This window comes from Dermacentor andersoni, chromosome 2 (genome assembly GCF_023375885.2).
Source record: "Dermacentor andersoni chromosome 2, qqDerAnde1_hic_scaffold, whole genome shotgun sequence".
NCBI lineage: Eukaryota > Metazoa > Arthropoda > Arachnida > Ixodida > Ixodidae > Dermacentor > Dermacentor andersoni.
The window spans coordinates 177,322,686-177,340,390 of NC_092815.1; the positions used below are offsets into that span (position 1 = coordinate 177,322,686).

The 17,705-nt window shown below is 45.7% G+C and overlaps 1 protein-coding gene across 1 annotated transcript; it reads left to right on the top strand.

Annotated features, from left to right (window-relative positions):
• Window positions 1-2,832: 2,832 nt before the first annotated feature.
• On the top strand, window positions 2,833-8,187 carry LOC126540391 (uncharacterized). Its single transcript, XM_050187193.3, has 4 exons — window positions 2,833-3,067; window positions 3,323-3,638; window positions 4,050-4,706; window positions 7,610-8,187. The coding sequence occupies exons 1-4, from the start codon at window positions 2,833-2,835 to the stop codon at window positions 7,911-7,913; spliced, it is 1,512 nt and encodes a 503-aa protein (XP_050043150.3). The 3' UTR covers window positions 7,914-8,187.
• Window positions 8,188-17,705: the final 9,518 nt, after the last annotated feature.

Sequence of the window (17,705 nt, forward strand, 5' to 3'; positions counted from 1 at the left end):
GTAAGCATACTAACTAAATTAATAAACATGGTGTCACGCGCGCACAAAGAAAACATGAACACGCCGCACTCTAGGACCGCGGACGCTCCCTGTAGAAAGGCTGCAGTGAGGAAATGCGGCAGCAGTAGCGAGCGAATTCGTGCTGCTGCTCGCATTGACGCGACTAACCTGCGAAAGCACAGCGCAACGCGGACTCTGTACGCTTCGCAGATGGCCTTCAAAATACAGCGGCCTCGCCGGGCGCGCGCGGCCGTCCAGGCCACCCTGGGTAGAGCGCCAGGCGGCATTCTTCAAAGCGTGGCACTACTTTACGAAGTTTAAGGGGCTTTAGAGCGCCCGCCTCCCTACCTTCCCCCCGAAGCCTTGCGCTCGACGGAAGGCGGCGCGCTTTCTCCCCGCTTTCTTCCGTTGGGTGCACGGGACTGAGCCGCGATCGCCGGCTCACCCTCGCATACGTTCACTCGCACATACAGCACACGGCGCGCGGCGAAGATTTTATCGCCCTTGAATGGCCATACATTTGCAATCGCAATAAAATATTTTAGAACCACCGTTTCGTTATATTCGTCTGAAAGAAATTGTGATAGCTTACGTGCCATGACAACGACCTGATTATGAGGCAGGCCATAGTGGAAGACTCCAGAATATTCCGACCGCATCGGTTTCTTGCACTTAACTCTAAGTACACCAACAGATTGAAAATGAAATGCCGCCGCGCGGTGGCCGTGATCAAACCCACGTTTTTGAGCTCAGCAGCAACAACGTCATAGCTAGTACACAACCTAGATTGGACTGCGCCATTCCATTCTAAAAAATCTCGCCTTTAGGGGCCTCCTCAATTGGACATTGTCAATTAGACGTTGGCTCAGCTGTTGGGAAATTTCTGTTTAATTCAAAGTGATTGTGCTGTTAAATTCCTGATACATTAGCTTATTTATACGTTGCCTTTGGTATACGTAAGACTTTTTATCAACTTTGGTACCTATACAGGGTTAACCCTTTATTGACAAGTGCGTACAAGCAACATAACAGAAAAAAAGAATTACCGAGTTTCAGTATTGAGTACGAATTTTCTGGCTAAATGTCTTCCGTCAACACTGAATGACAGGCAGCAAGCGTCATTTGTTGGTTTGGAGCAGAAACGCGCGGTGAAGAAGTTTGGCATGCGACTCTCTCTCTTTCGAAAGCACTGTCAGAGGAAATAGACCGATGTCAGATCTCCGGCTGCAGTGGTGTCACACACGGGATGTAAAGAAAGTTAAATGTACAACTATAGTTCATATATAGTAACAGCTGCCTGTAGAAGTAACAAGTGAAGCATTAGATGGCTCGGGGTGAAGCCCACTTCCCGTTTCCTGCCTGGGGTTTTCCCCCTATTGGTGAAAAAAATTTCGGCGAGCTACTTCTTGTTTTTGTTGATTATCCTTATTCTTGATATGTTTTGCACGTTCAGATAGAAAAAAAAAATTCCGGTGTTTTATGTGTCGTCCTTTAAATCGCAAAATGTATTTTCTTGTTCCAACCGATTATTGGCCCATCCCCCGTAGTGGGTGCGTGCCATAATTAAAGACCAACCAACCAACCAGTGACAGCAGCAGTCGTGGCGACCTCATTCCGCCCGATTTTCGGCCTATCCCCATTTGTGGGAGCGCGCTGCCAGACTGGCGGATCGTCATCATCATTCGTGCGATGTCCCAGAGCCCGGCGGTGCAAGGCGGTGCCCGATGCGATCAGCAAAACTCGTCGACGCGTAAGTGAACGCTAATGCTCGCAGCCTAGAGAGACTGACTTGATGGCGGTTGTTCGCGCTTTAATTGTGCACAGCATGAGAGGCGAATGGGGTGCGCTTCACCCATCTCCGCGAGGAACAGTCTTGCAGCCTCTGCACAGGCACAGACGACATGAAGGTTATCGTGACTAAGAGCGCAAAGTTATCGCTCGCTCGAATATTTCGTGCATTCTGCGCAGTCCTGATGCACGCAATAGCGAAGCCCAGCGTCCGGACGTTGGGCCTACACAAATAGGTCGGGAACTAGAGCAACGCAAGCTTTCTGAGAGTCAGAGCACTACTGTCTTCTCGTTTCCTGTGCCAACAATGCATGGAGAAACCTATTAAACCGTCTATGCACGAAAAGTTTATGGTGGTATAAAATAAGACGAAGCAGTATATCTGAAACAGAAGAGGAGCCAACTTATCCGACCTTTTTTTCTCAGATAAAACATTTCTACAGAGCTATAACAAGGCTTAATTAGGGGCAAACTAGAGAAAAAAATATTAGGTTTATGAAGGTTGCTACTCAAAGGCAAGAGGTGGGGTAAGGTGCAAGTTGGAATTTCCGCACCGGCTCTCCTGGCAAATATTTTAGCACCATTTTCTGCTACGATCTAAACGTAACGAATAGCTCCTGCAGAAATTCAATGTCTGTTGCATATGCCAACTTTCTTTCTGTCGCCCCTACATGGTTATCAGTTCATGACGCCAGCTAATCACTGTCAGTTGCTTCTCAATGAAAGAAAGCTTTTGCTTGCGAACAGTAGGCAAACAGCTTGGAAACTTTTGTTAACGGCGTTTTTTATAAGTACGGACCCTAAATTTCGTTCGTGCGTTCTAATTAGACCTATTATTGTTTCATTTCTTGAGGGGGACCTTGTATGTGACTACAAAGAATGATTTTATGCAAATCATTTCGGACCGACGGCGAGCTTAGGCGTCTGAAAGTGATAAGGCTGTAACTTAACTCTCACAAGCGATAGGAGTCAGGATGAGTATTGGCACCAGCCTACGAATCGACTCGCCCTTTTTACCTTACAGCTGAATTGGCCGATCCTGGGATGATTGCAGAGGGCGCTCCGGAGCCTGTTGAGCTCAACTCAACGCCGTCAATTTCAGTTTGCCTGGCCGACTTAGAAAACGCCAAGGGCCCGTTTTCTGATGCGCCCGTGCACTACGGATTGCCTTGCACAGCGGCTGAGGGCCAAACTTGCCAGATTGTGCGACACCTGTCCACTTGGAATGAGTTCCTTTTCCAAGTTCGGATGGAAATACGCGAGGTGGCCGGAGCACGCGGTCAGTTGTCCGTGATAAGTTTTGACTATCCCGAACTACCAGATGCCGGGGAAGGGCAGATGTGCCGGATAGCGACGCTTTTGTACTGGCTGCTCAGCACGCACCACTGCGTAAGTTCTCTCAGTGCCCGCCCGTCTAGATTTAAAGCATACAAATGGCTTTTCCGTGACGGCCTCCTGAAGTCCTCGTCTGTCAGAATTCTAAAGCTGCAGTTCGCGAGGTTTCACGTGTGCAAGGATGTCTGCAAAATTATAGCTTCAGCACAACACGTGGAAGAGCTCGAACTGCAGTCGGACGGACTCAGCTCGACGGGAGTTTTGTCCGCGCTGTCAAACCTTCTGAAGACGACAAATTCGTTGGCCGTGCTCACCATTCCTCACGTCAGCATGAGCGGGCAGGACGCGGACAGGTTTCTGACGGCACTTGCTGAAAACAAGACTTTGAAGGAGCTCTCTATGCACGAATCTGTCCTCAGCGAAGCGTCTATGGCAGGACGCGCCAGATTCAAGGAGTACCTCAAGGATAACAACACATTGACCACACTCGTCGTCGGAAAGGGCAACGAACTCTGGTACCACTACTCCTTCGTGCCAACATCTCTGTCCCTGAGATGGATACTGCAAGGACTCCTTGTTAACAAGACTGTTTCGTCACTGACGCTCACGCATATCGTGGTCGATCGGGGAAGCACCAGACTTTTATGCACGCTTCTCACAGAAAGCCGAGTTCTGCGCCGTTTTAGTTTGACTTCGAGCACAACGGATTTGAATTTTCAACCAAGATCAATGTATGATTGCTGGATCGAGGCTCTCGCTGAAAATGAGTCTCTACACGAACTGAGGCTTCCGTTCCGCTTCTGGGAACCAGGTAGGTGGGAGGTCTTTTTCAACATTCTGTCGAGGAAAAAGAACTTAACCTCAGTGGCTATAGGTATTGACACGCCCGATTATGATAGCCTCCCGCAAATCTGCAAATGTCTCAGGGACAGTGGCACCGAAAACAGGGTTTCTTTCGGGACGTTTTACGCCAGTGACAGCTTCGATTTGCTCGAATCGAAGGCTTTCTCAGAAGTCAGCGTTTTGTCATTCGAGGATTTCACAAACGTTCTGCGTCTCCTGCGCCGGTTGCCCTCGTTCCGTCACATCACGTCTGTAAGACTGGACATCTGGACGGGCGACATCGTTCTGTCTTGGGCCTTCGCTGACTACGTGAAATCCTCATCGACGCTGCGGAATTTGCGTCTGTGGCTAGGCTCAGACGGCGCCTCGAGGGACGACGCGAACGGCTGGCGCGCAGCGCTCTTCGCATCGCTGTCTCGCAACACGAGCATAAGGGTGCTTCACGTCACATCGATGTACATGGACGAGCAAGACGTCTACCTGCTGGCCGACTCGATCACTTCCAGTCGGAACATCGAGAAGGTGCACATCGGCACGGTCACGCTGGCCGAGTCCGGCGCGTTGGTTCGCCGCTTGTCGCTTGGCATCGCGACAAACTACACGCTCCTCAGCGTCTCACTCGACTCTCCCGTGGACAGAGAAGCGGCGAAGCACTTCTTCACCGTCTGCGACGTGGCGAGGCGCAACTCCGGCTTGGTGGCGCTTGCTGCTCAGTTCGTCACTGGAGCTCGACCAGGAAGGTAAGCGTGTACTCTGAAGAGGGCTTCGCGCTTTTTTGGCAGGCACTTTTCTCGTATGGAAATCATAACCAGCAATATTGTTTGCGTTTCCCCTCTTAACCGCCGCGTGTATAGTACGTTTGTCATCAACAGAATGCGATGAAACGCTTGCGCGAACTTTGAGTACTTGGAAAGAAAGTTAGTAGATTGCCATGCTCACAGTAGTAACGCTTACTGATTTTGTGTGCGTACAACGCATTATGTCCACGTCATTTAACGTTCCTGTATCATAATATAACGCAGGCAATAAAAAATGAATGCTGGTTTTAGGGGGTACTTAAACTGCTGTTCTCATAGGATGACAGCAAACTCACTGTGTTACGGCTAACTTTTCGGCAAAGTAGTGCTTATAAACATGCTTTCGGAGTTTTTTCTGTTTCTTTAGCATATTAACTTCACCTCACCGCCCGAAAGGGCTACAGATTTCCGATGCATATGGACCAAAATAGTGTCGCCCTCACAGACGAAATTTGATATTATCTGTGCAATGAATAACCGTGGCGATAACACTAACACATCTAGAATTAAACACGCTGACTATATCTAAGGCAGTATGCCTTCTATTTATTGTGGTTGCACCGTGAAAAGTATGCGCCGTCATTGTGGACATTGCCCCATTTTTATCCTCAGCGGCGCTGAGTTGAGCTTTCTGAAATACGCCCACGGGCATGACTGTGCGAAGCGACTATTTCATTGTTTCACATTCACCACGCAAGGTAATACATGCCGCTAGATTTCCTGTCTTCCACGAAGCGTGGCAATTATCAATATATATAGCTATCGCATATACTTCGCTCCATAGTCAGGGTAACGTTCTTGTAGAACTTAGACGATGAAACGCAAGCATATGTTTCATAATGGTCCTGCAAGAGATGTCCCAAGCTGGATCCAAGGCTTCGTTCGTCAGTTCCCCTGACGAAGATCGCTTGTCGAAATTTACTGTGGCTCGAGCTTGAGACATCCTTTGTTCGACCTCCGTCTTCCCGTGACTATCTCTCTTGTAAGCGTATATTTAGGCATATAAGAATACAGCAGTACATGTCTATGCACCCATGGGTTTATGCATATTTCAATGCATGCACGCTATGGACCTATATCGTGGACGCAAAACATTTGGGGCTGTGTTCTCGGCACGCATGGCGGCTGCACGGCTGCCGTTCTCCGCCATGTTGACTCTCTGATTGGCTGTCGAGAGGTCGCGTTTTAAATTTTGTGCCGGGAAGCGGAAGTTTTGCAAGGCACTATTTCACGTATTCATGACGATGAAGAAACGTGACGTGGAGCTGCAGACCTTTTCGCATGAAGCTTTTTCCTGGTCCTTGGCAGCATTGCTATTTTAGCACCTTAAAAATAATGTACACTAGAAGCTAACAATGTACACTCGAAGCTCGCAACCGACAACCACAAAAGATAAGTCAAAGCTTCAAAAAAGAAAGGAAGAAAAGAACGAAACATTCGCACGACGCCTTCACATTCGCATTGATGGCAGCTGCCCAGCTCACCCTCTCGCCAAAAGACGCCAGCAAGGAAAAGCGCTGCACTGCATGTTTCGGTAACATTTCGCTAATACGGGATGGTGGTCCAAGGTAGCCGCCATGTCAGCTCGTTGATTGGCTGCAGGAATATCACGTGAGGAGCATCACAGGAAGGGACGTGTAGTAAACGTCAATATGACGTTGTGTTACGTTACTCTGGGCCGCCATTGCAGAGACGTGCGCCATAATTTTTGGTGCGAAGAGCCACGCAAATTATGCTAAGAAAAGGCCATATGTAATGGCGGCGGAGAGGCACGTGTGTCGCCGCATTTTCCCGTCATTTTCCCACGAAATACCTTTATTCATAATTCTTGCTCATAGCATTTGCGTCGCTCTCGTGCGGGGTTAGCATTTGTGTTATGAGCCATCATTTCATGTTTATTTGAAATATTATTGGTTAAACATTACAAATCTTCAGCGACTTCTTGCACTTTTCACTGCTGCATTCGTATTGCAGTCACGATTAAAAATCTTTCACATAATGAAAGGTTATGACTACTGCGGCTTTTTACTTTACAAAAAAAAAAAAATGTGCGCGAGGCACCGCCTTAAAATTTCATCACGCGGTACGAGTAAGCAGCGAAGTGAAGGAGAATTGGCAAAGCCGGCGCTTGCGTCGCGCAAGCCAGTGCGGCGCGCAACGCTGCCGACGATATTCGGCCGCTTCTGAGCCAGCTGTCGGGCTGAGTCAGTGCCTTCTGAATAGCAGAGCTGTGCGCTCTGCTTTATGACGTCATGCTACTTGGACCGAAATTTCCACTGTCAAGCACGGCGTGACGAAATTGGTGACGTCAAAGTCACCGCGGCTTACTCGGGAGCATCCCCATTAGATTCTATGGCAGTCGGGCAGAGTAACAAACATGACGTCATGCATCGAAGTGCACAGGCCTTGCGCTATTTAGGAGGCATAGGCGGAGTCAATTGTGTTTCACGAGATAGCGATAACGCGACCTGGTACGTGCGCTCTCGTATGCTGTCTCAAGGTAGAAAACAAGTGCGTCGTCCGCCGATATACGATGTCTCATTCCGTTTCTCGAAGACACGCGACCTGAACAAAGAAGCAGACGACGTAAGCGAGAGACGACTTTTAAGAAAAAATCATACGCTTTATGTTAGCTGCTTCATTTTTACTGAGCAGTAACGTTAGGTTAAGGGCCTCCACTTCAGTTTCAGCGTCGCGACTACGTCACGCCTAAAAAAAAAAAGTGTCGGAATGTCCAGAATAGAGACCTTGGCTAAGCATACATGCATAGCCGCCTAATGAAGAAAAGAACCTGCTTGTACCATACCGCTAATCCCTTATCTATGACTGCCCTAATACACATGCAGCATCTGCGCTCAAGCCCTGGAGCGAGTATCGAATCATCCTGCACTGCTTGAGGTGCTTTCCGAATCGACGTCCATGAGCACTGAGGAGGCCGCTGCCACAATCCGCAGTCGCCTGAGGAGCATCGAGGGCTTGCAGCAATTTATGCGGCTCGCCGGTGTCGTCAAAGAAAGAGTCACGTGCAACGCACGTGATGACGGGCGCATGCACCTGGCTGACCTCAACGAACACTGCTGGAGCCACGTCAGACGTTACCTAAAGTTGCACGACGTCGTGTACGACGAATCAATGTCGGATAACGTTTAGGAACAACGGGTGTAAGTGATGAGCCCCTGAGGCTTTACGCTAATGCACTCGGCTCGGCCACTGAACATTGTGCGTACTGCTTTTTCTCGCGTGGTGATATTTCGTTGAATAACAAATGACTATGAGCTTGTGAAGTAAGCAGGCGACAGACGCAGAATGTCTGTCTTCTTAAAAAGCATTTTAAGTTGTAAGGCGAGTCATTTTCTACGGCAAATATAATAAGGAAACGCCAGTGCTGCATTCAGTAACAAGAAATAAATTTTTTAATGTGAAAGTGTCAGTTGACTTATTGAGCGAAAAAGCCGGCGTCTGTAAAAGCGAAACGGCACCTTAATTCCCATTGGTTGCGACACCACGTCACTAGTGCACCTTGACGGAGTTCTCATTGGCTGTGGCGCACGTCGAGAGCGCAATTCGATGGAACAGAGCGGGCTAAAGGGAACACCTGCTGCTGCAATAGCGCGCCAGGTGTTGCGTGAAGGAAAAGGGCATCGCCGTCACGGCACATCACCCCGGCTGTCCCTCTCGAAAGCCGGCACTCGGTCCGTCTATCTATCTATCTATCTATCTATCTATCTATCTATCTATCTATCTATCTATCTATCTATCTATCTATCTATCTATCTATCTATCTATCTATCTATCTATCTATCTATCTATCTATCTATCTATCTATCTATCTATCTATCTATCTATCTATCTATCTATCTATCTATCTATCTATCTATCTATCTATCTATCTATCTATCTATCTATCTATCTATCTATCTATCTATCTATCTATCTATCTATCTATCTATCTATCTATCTATCTATCTATCTATCTATCTATCTATCTATCTATCTATCTATCTATCTATCTATCTATCACCGCCACTGGGCTTAGCTGCTGCGTACCCCTGTCGGCCTTGGTGGCCGTTGCTGCGTTCTAGGTCTCTCGTCGCACAGGACGTCGGTTGCATGCGGCATTGTCACCGCAGGCTGCTGCTGCTGCTTGCTGGCTCGGGCAGCACGTACCGCTAGTGTACATTAATCGTAGCGCAAAACTCGAAGGAATCCTCAGCGGCGTTCAATGGGACATTAATGCTTTCCCATTCGTAACCCATAAGAAGGGTTTAGGTGCCGTCGGATTTCTTTCCCCTGGAGCTTAGAAAGAGAATAACAGACATGAAATAAAAACACCAGGATGTTCAGCTGTATGAGTTCTCCACACTGGGGAGAACATTCATTTGGTCTAAGTCAATTGAGAGGTGAAGACTACAAATGAAGGTAGTTCAGGAAGAATGTGAGTAAAGCGGATGGCAGGGGCATCTAAAGCATCCGGCTATTTCAAGCTGATAAGTGACGGCAGAACAGTAATGACTATAGGGATTCGGGTTCGCTGCATTAGAAGCACAGTGGGGCACCCCTGTCCGCAACACCGTTAGGCTATTCAGCCTCGATCTTGAACGTAGGATGATCCCACAAGATCATTATATAAAATCTATCACTTGATTCGAATGTTCTTCACAAATTTTGTTTAATCTCTCTCACAAATCTTCATCCCTATATTATTTTGAACGACCGGTTTATGGGGAATCCCCGAGAGTGGGTATTTGGCATGGACTCCTAGACTCAACATCAACATCCACGTCTGGCAAAGCAAGAAATGGCGGCGGAAAGTGCGCGCTGATGTAAAAATAATTGTATAACACTGAACATCAACATATACATCTTACAAAGCAAGAAACTATGTGCTTAAATCGCGCGTTGCTTTAAAGATGATTCTATAGCACTCAGCATCTACATCTCGCAAAGCAAGAAGTTGTGGGCTGCAATTGCGCGCTGCTTTAAAAATGACTGTATTCCCGCGAGTGGGTAAGCGCCAATCTCATCAAGGACATCATCATCATCATCATCGACTGTATAGCACTCAACATCTACATACCGCAAAGTAAGAAACTGTGGACTCAAATTGCGCTAGCAGTGTGTTCAATTGGGCTGGTTGGTTCATCTTTAGAATGAAAACTGGAACAGCGCAACAGAGGACGCGCGAGTAAAGAGCACAGGACATAGCGCTGTCTGCGCTGGACACAGCGCTATGTCCTGTGCTCTTTACTCGCTCGTCCTGTGATGCGCTGTTCCTTTTTTGAAATTGCGCGTTTTTTAGTGATTGTATAACACTCAACGTCAACGTCTACCTCTCGCAAGGCAAGAAATTGTCGGCATATATTGCGCGTTGCTTTAAAAATGATTGTATAGCACTCATCATGTACATCTACATCTCGCAAGGCAAGAAACTGTCGGCTTAAATTGCGTGTTGCTTGAGAAACGATTGTATACCACTCAGCATCAAAATGTACATCTCGCAAAGCAAGAAATGGGGGGCTTAAATTGCGCGTTGCTTTATAATTACTCTATAGCACTCAACATCAACAACTACATCTCGGAAAGCAAGAAATCATGAGCTTAAATTGCGCGTTGCCATACAAAGGACATCAACATCTACGCCTCGCAAAGAAGAAATTGTCCGCTTAAATTGCTCGTTGCTTTAAAAACGATTGTACTGCCCTCAAAATCAACATCTGCATCTTGCAAAGCAAGAAATCATGGGTTTAAATTGCGCGTTGCTTTAAGAATGATTGTATAGCACTCAACATCAACATCTAGCTACATCGCGCAAAGCAAGAAATCGTTGCCTTAAATTGCGTGTTGCTTTAAAGATGGTTGTATAGCACTCAGTATCTCAGTATCCAAATCTACATCTCGCCAAGCAAGAAATCGTGAGTTTAAATTGCGTGTTGCTTTAAATAATGATTCTACAGCACTCAACATCAACATCTAAATCTATGGCGTCAAAGAAAAGCTATTAGAAATAATTATATAAGATAAACCATTTTGTGATGGGAATAGTAATGTTGATTTGCGTGTATTCGTGTTTAATTACAATTTGGAAGTTATTCTGTAAGCAGCCAACAATTAGTTGCGCTTAGTTTTGAGCAAACCAGCTTTACGTGCCTTCACCAGCCAATCTTAGCCGTGTTAGGCCTACGAGCCATAAAATCCACAATCGAATTATAACGTAACACACGCGAGTTGAGAGAAAGCGATAACCGCAGTCACTTCTCCTAGCTTGCGAACTTCACGCGTTACCAAGAATCGAACCCAGTTTGGTGGTAGGTTACAGCAGTCGCTTCGATTTTAGCTTCGATGGGTGCCGCCATGTTTGCTGTCGCAAAGTTTTTGGGGTCACTATTTTGGCTAGCGCTAAATCAGTGAAATAGCGTTCCCAGCGCAAAACCCAAACGCAGTTTGCGTCTCGCGCATGCGCATTGGCTTCGACGCTATTTCTTTGGAGCCCCAAAACGTTTGGGGTCCCTATTCTAAAACTCTCTATTAATGCTTTCCCATTCATAACTCATGAGAAGGCGTCGCTAGCCTACATGGAGCATGGGGGAGGCATTGGGCGTGCATAATGTCGGAGCTCAGAAATTCGTTATGCTGCCGATCGAACGGAAGCATTTCAAAGGGTTATATGAGGTGGGCAAATCTCATATCGGGGGACTCAATTAGTTATTAGCGCGCAAATGGACGACGATGGCTCGGGGAAGTTGCAGGACATAGGTTATCTGTCAACTGAAAGTTTATTAGAAAAAAGAAAAAAATGCTAATATACGTCAGTCGAGACGAAGTGTTCGTAAAAGCGCGTAGTTTCTTTTTTTATTCAAAAAAGTTTCACTTGATAGACAGCGCTTGTCCTGCGTTCTTTCTGACTCGTCATTGCTCGTTCGCGCTTACGCGGTGTCTATCTCGAATTACTTCCAACATGCCCACTTCACCGTCCATCCGTGGCTGTACAAAACTGTTGTACAAGTTGTGCCAAACTGGAGACACGTGAAGGCTTAAGTGAGCAAGCTTTAGTTTAGCGATGAAAATTGTATTTGTGCATCGTACGCAAAGACTACGATTCTAAGAAGTGGGAACATAAGTGCTTGCTATTTTCTGTTTCAGCAAAAAGTCAGTTAGACAGAAAAGTCATTCTGTGTGCGGCTGCACTGCAATTGAATGAATAGAATCCACAAGGGAAAAGTCCTCTCGGCCACCCATAGCTTCGCAAGTTCAAGTTACCAAGTTCTGGAAGTTGTAGAAGCAGTTATCTAGCAAGTTCTTTGATAAAGTCATGGAAGGCAGAAGCTTTGCAGCCACATTTTGTGAAAGTGTCATAGCAAGCGAGAAGTACACACATCTGTCATTATTCGGAGCTACGAGGACCCAAAACGGTTACATGCAAACAACGATAACACTGCTCAACAATACAGGTTATGGGCGTGCTGTAGGTACAGCAAACAAAGGCATTTCGTCGACCACTTGAGGCGTTACATCTGCGGCAAAGGTACTCTCCTTGCAGAACCGCAGTAGACTTCATAAGTTGAGACAATAATATGCACTGTGACAAAAAATATGAGCTACAGATACCTCGTGGGTATACTTTCGCGCACCGTAAGCGTCGTACCTTTTTTGTATTTTATATGACATTTGAATGGGTCGTTCTTTCTGCTTTCTTTTTTATGCATCTGTTAGGCCAGTGTTCTGTAATTCTCAATAGCGACCCTCCGGCGTTATCTTCCTGAACATTTTAGGGTGACCTGAGATCCGAGCTTTTCGGGTGGTGAAGAACTAGAAGAAGAAGAAACGCACATTTTGCATATTTTCTAATCTCTTGCGCCTGCCCAATAAGACTTGCCTTGGACGTCTTATATTTTCTTATATCCGGTTTTCATCTGATTATCTATTTTTTTTTTCTCCAGACACAAAACGTTTACTTTTAAGCTCACACGCCCAAATTGTTAACTCCCTTGTTATCATTATTATTTTTAGGCACCTAATTAAACCGCCCGATTCTTGGCCAATCCCCCACTGTGGGTATGTGCCACGGCCACATAGGACAACAACAACAACAACGACGTAAGGGGTTATTCACGAATGAAGTGGCAGAGAGCCTGGCGAGAGGGGGCCTCAGCGGCACAGTTCTCTCGGTACTTCCAGTGTCAACACAGATTACAACTGCTTGATTCAGGTCACATACAATCGTGCTCAATTTTTTATACCCATCTGAAACTAAATAACTGATTTTGCAGAGTATCGCCACTTACTATTCTCTTGGCGCAGAAATTTCTTTAAAATTCGTAAAGCTTAAGTAACTTTCACTCGGGTTACGGTCTCGAATACCTTCATTAAAATTCTATCGACACAAGCACGATCTGGCTCCCTCCCGCTGTGTCCATTCTGCGCGGAAGATATGACAACTGACCATTTTTTCTTATGCCCCAACCACTGGCACGCGCCGAAAGCTTCGGCGCGCGCTGGCAAGCGAATGCGTCGCTTCGCTTCGGCTGGAGGGAAAGGGCGCGCAACCACTGGAGACAAGCTCCGACGCGCGCCGAAGCTCGCTCATGCTCGCTCCTCGGCTGCGGCGCACTGTTGCTGGACTATTCCGTCTTCATCCGTCAAAGTTCGGCCTAAAACAGCCTGCTGTAAACTAAGCTTGAAAGAATAAGTTAGTGATCTGTATGCGCTTTTAGATATAAAAAACACGTTTGAATAATGAATATACACCTGCCGCAACAGTTTTTTTATTTTTGAAGTAACAATAGTGTACAAAATATCGACATCAGCGCTCGCGCGTCGTCTGTCTGCAAGATCGTTTTGCAAACACCTGCACGACGATGCCATATATCAAAAACTGTTGCACCATTTCATTTTTTGGTAGCTTATTGCACAGCCAACTATGTAAGAATTAGGCGTGCAATGTATAACTGAAAAAAATCTGTGTTGGAAATATTGCCACGTAGTAGTGACGGTAAATAAATAGTGCCGGCTCAATCGCAACGATAGCGGCGAGCAATGTCGGCAATCGTAGAAAATCTCATCTGCGGGTCAAGCGCGTCGGTTTGCATACGGCAGTCGTCGAAATTTACAGCCTATTCGCTGGTGCCCGCGCGCCTTCCAGAAACTACGACACAATTCGTGTCGCGTATGCAATCAGATTAGCAAGGTTCGTCGACAACAGACAGAACCATCGATAACATTCGCGAAACTTCCGATACGTTCAGGCGCATCGTGCAGCGAGCGATAACGTTTAACATTTTTTAGCCGGTGAAATACGGTAACCGGACACAGATAAAGCATCCGTGTCAATATAATTATGCTTGTTGGTACATGAAAGAAACGTGAAAAAGTGGGTTCTGAGAAAATCAGCATAAACGAATTGAAACACCTGTAGCACTCACAGAAAAAAAAACTAGAATAGCTAAAATGTATGTAATTCGTATCTTGTCTCCCCCCAATTCTTGATTCTGTCAAATCTAGCCCATGGAGCACCTCTATTATTCTAGGTTGTTTTGATGCATCAACACCGCATCCGGAGGCCTTCACATTGAGTGTATTGCTACAAAACATTTTCACAGTGTAAGGGCCATGTTCTATTGTAACTGGTTTCCACATATCAAGTTTGCCTTTCTTTACATTAATGAAATGACATACCGTCAGATAATACAAGCTTGAGAATTAGAGGGTTTTAATAGGAGTCTTTCGTTGCCTTAGCCAAGTCGTACTATTGAAGCACTTATTCGAATGTATGGGAGCAGCTCATTTGCATAGTATAAGAAATATATAAACAGGTTATTTTCACAATTTATACACTTCGTCACCACAAAAAGAAAAATTGCAGTTTATTGTTTTCAGCCTGCTATGATGTTTTGACTGAGAAAGATATATTCAATTTTTTCTGCGAGGCACGGAATAATTGTTGTGGCATATTATTTTATTGCACAACACTGCATACAGTAGCCAGCCATTATTAAAACTCAGAAGAAATTAATAGCACAATGCATATGATCAGGCACATAGCATATTATTGCACTTTCTTAATTCATGCCAGAACGACGACCACAGGCGTCCTTCTCCAACAAGGTGAGCATCCATCGTGCTTGCTTACCATCGGGCTTCACACCCTCAGCACGTTCAACCTCAGCTTTGTGGTGTTTAAAGCAACCTCAAGTGCGTCTTACGGTACCAGGGATAAGAAAGAAGACCGCCCTGCCTACCTTGGCCTTGAAGCAAGCACCTCTGGATTGTTTGCACACTTTCTACTTTGATCGAGTCCACATATATACGGATGGTTCTTCCACTCAGACCAGCTCCACCAGCGCAGTGGTTATACCATCATGATCACTAAGCATCCAATACAAGATTTCTCACTTGACAACATCGACCGGTTCGGAGCTTGTTGCCCTCCGAGGTGCCGTTGATTATATTAATAACCAACCGGCTAATCGGTGGGCAATATTCTGCGATTCAAAGGTGGCCTTACAATGTCTTCTGTCATCTCTTCGTCGCAGGTCATGTGAACAACTCGTGTCGGAGATACGAGAAATGCACCATCACGTGATCAAGAAAGGTCACGACGTCGTGTTTCAGTGGCTGCCTGGTCATTGCGGTATCTCCGGCAATGACCTCGCTGACGAAGCTGCTAGGAAAGCCCACGAAGGAGCAACCCTTGTTTCTATACCTTTATCGCGGACCGACAAAGCCCAGCACTTAGGCAAGCTAGCGCACTCTTTTGACATTGGAAAAGTGGCACACACGTGAATTCACTCAACATCGATTGCATTCCCTCGATCCCTCTATGCAACTGCGGCTGTTACCAGGTCTTCTGCGAAATGAGGAAACAGTGTTGTGCCGCTTACGTTTGGGCGTCGCATTCACCAGTGCATATGCATTTTTGATTGGAATGGCTGATAGCGCCGAGTGCAATGCCTGCGGTGCCGAGGAAACCACAGAACACCTAATGTGCTACTGCTCATCTTTTGAAGATGAAAGGCAAGACCTCTGCAGAGCTCTCAATCAGCTAGATGGAAAGCCGTTCACCTTGAACAAGATCTTGGGAACATGGCCTCGCATATCGCAGCTACAAAAGGCCACAAAAGCGCTGCTGCGATATTTGAAAGATACCGGATTGAGTCAGCGTCTGTGATCCAGACTGAGTGACCGACTGATATCCCCAGTGGACTTTCTCTTCTTTTAATCTTTCCGTCCCCCTTTCCCTTTCCCCAGTGTAGGGCAGCCAACCGGGCTCAGTCCTGGTTAACCTCCCTACCTTTCATCTATCATTTTCTCACTCTCTTCTTAATTCATGCCCTTTCTTTAATTGCACGAAAGCTACTGCATTAAAATAGTATACTAGTACATACTTAAAAAGCACAATTTTATACTACGATAATAATCAATCATTCAAATTTTTATTGTAGTGCCCAGGAACAGCTAGAGAGCCTTTGTACTGGTGCACTCAACGAGCACTATGTGAGACAAAATGTAGAGAAAACATGAATGTAGTAGACAAAAAAATGGAAGATAGAGAAACAAATAGGGAAAAACGGAAATGCGGAAATGTAAAAGGGAGTTAATCCTACGTGATTATCTACAGATACACAATACACAGGAAATGAACTCTGAAGTATGTTTTCGAGTCGAGTCTTATTAGCACAATCTTGTAACAAGCCCAGGCAACGAATGTGGAATGCTACCTGGTATACTTTTGCGGCACAAACAAATGCATATGATCAAGAAACTTTAAGGAATGTATAATGTCATGGACCACCTTATACAGGAACAAAAAGTGCGATTAATTAAGACTTGAATCTAGAGGTGCGAGTTGAAGTATATTTCAGAAGGCTCAATTGTGGTCGCCAGAATGGCAAAAGTGGTGCTTGAAGATAGACATCAATTTATTCTGGATGCGTTCAATGAGGTCAGAATTAGATTTGCTCATTGCACCCCTCTCCTACAGAGGCATACTCTAGTAGTTGGAGGCACACAGCAGAATTTCAGAAACACAACAGGTGAGTGGAAATCATGCAATATACGGCATGCAATTCCAAGAGCGTGAAGGGCATCTTGTGTAATTATCTATGTGAAGAGAAGCTTAGCATTTTGTCGAAGTACACACAAAGATCTTTAATTTCATCAACCCTAAGGAGTGGAGCATCACGTAGGGTGTATCAAAATTTCACATGGTGCGTTTTGTGCATATAACTTAATGCCATAGTGTTGGAAGCATTTAAGAGTACTTATTGCTTCTGCACCAGTTTGAGAGTGAAAAAATGTCTTTTTGGAAGTCGATGCAGTGGTGAACACTGTTGACAGTCTGAAATAGTCTGAAAGTCTGAAATGTCGGCACACAGTCATGCTGTTCATTTATTAAAATGCTCTTAGCACTAACAGAAAGTGAGGAATCCCATATCGATTCGAACACCTGACGCACTGTAGAGGATAGATATAGGTCGGCAGTTAGTAACTGCACATCTAGCACCTGATTTGTGCATGGGCAATGTTCATGCTACCTTCCGAGTGCTAGAAAAGGTACTAGACTTTAGGGAACTATTGAAGATGCTTGTGAGAACGAGGAACAAGTATGCTTCCGTACGTCTTAACCCTTTCAGACACCACTTTATCCCGTTGATTGAAAAGTTGCTTTCACCACATCTCTTGCATCCTCAGAATCGTAGAAAGTGTACAGCTGCAGCAAATATTAAGAATTTTCAATTGTTTAGCGAGTTTTGTCAAGTTTACAAAATTTCGACTTCATGCGAAAACTCACTGCAGGAACACAAAATATGAAAACATGCACTATTTCGTGTTTTGAAAAGCTTGAAAAGCACTTATCCTGCCACTTGACAATTATGCCTGGTGCACGACATTGTAAAAAACAACGAAAGAAGTGAACCCGCTACATACAACATACTGACACAGAGT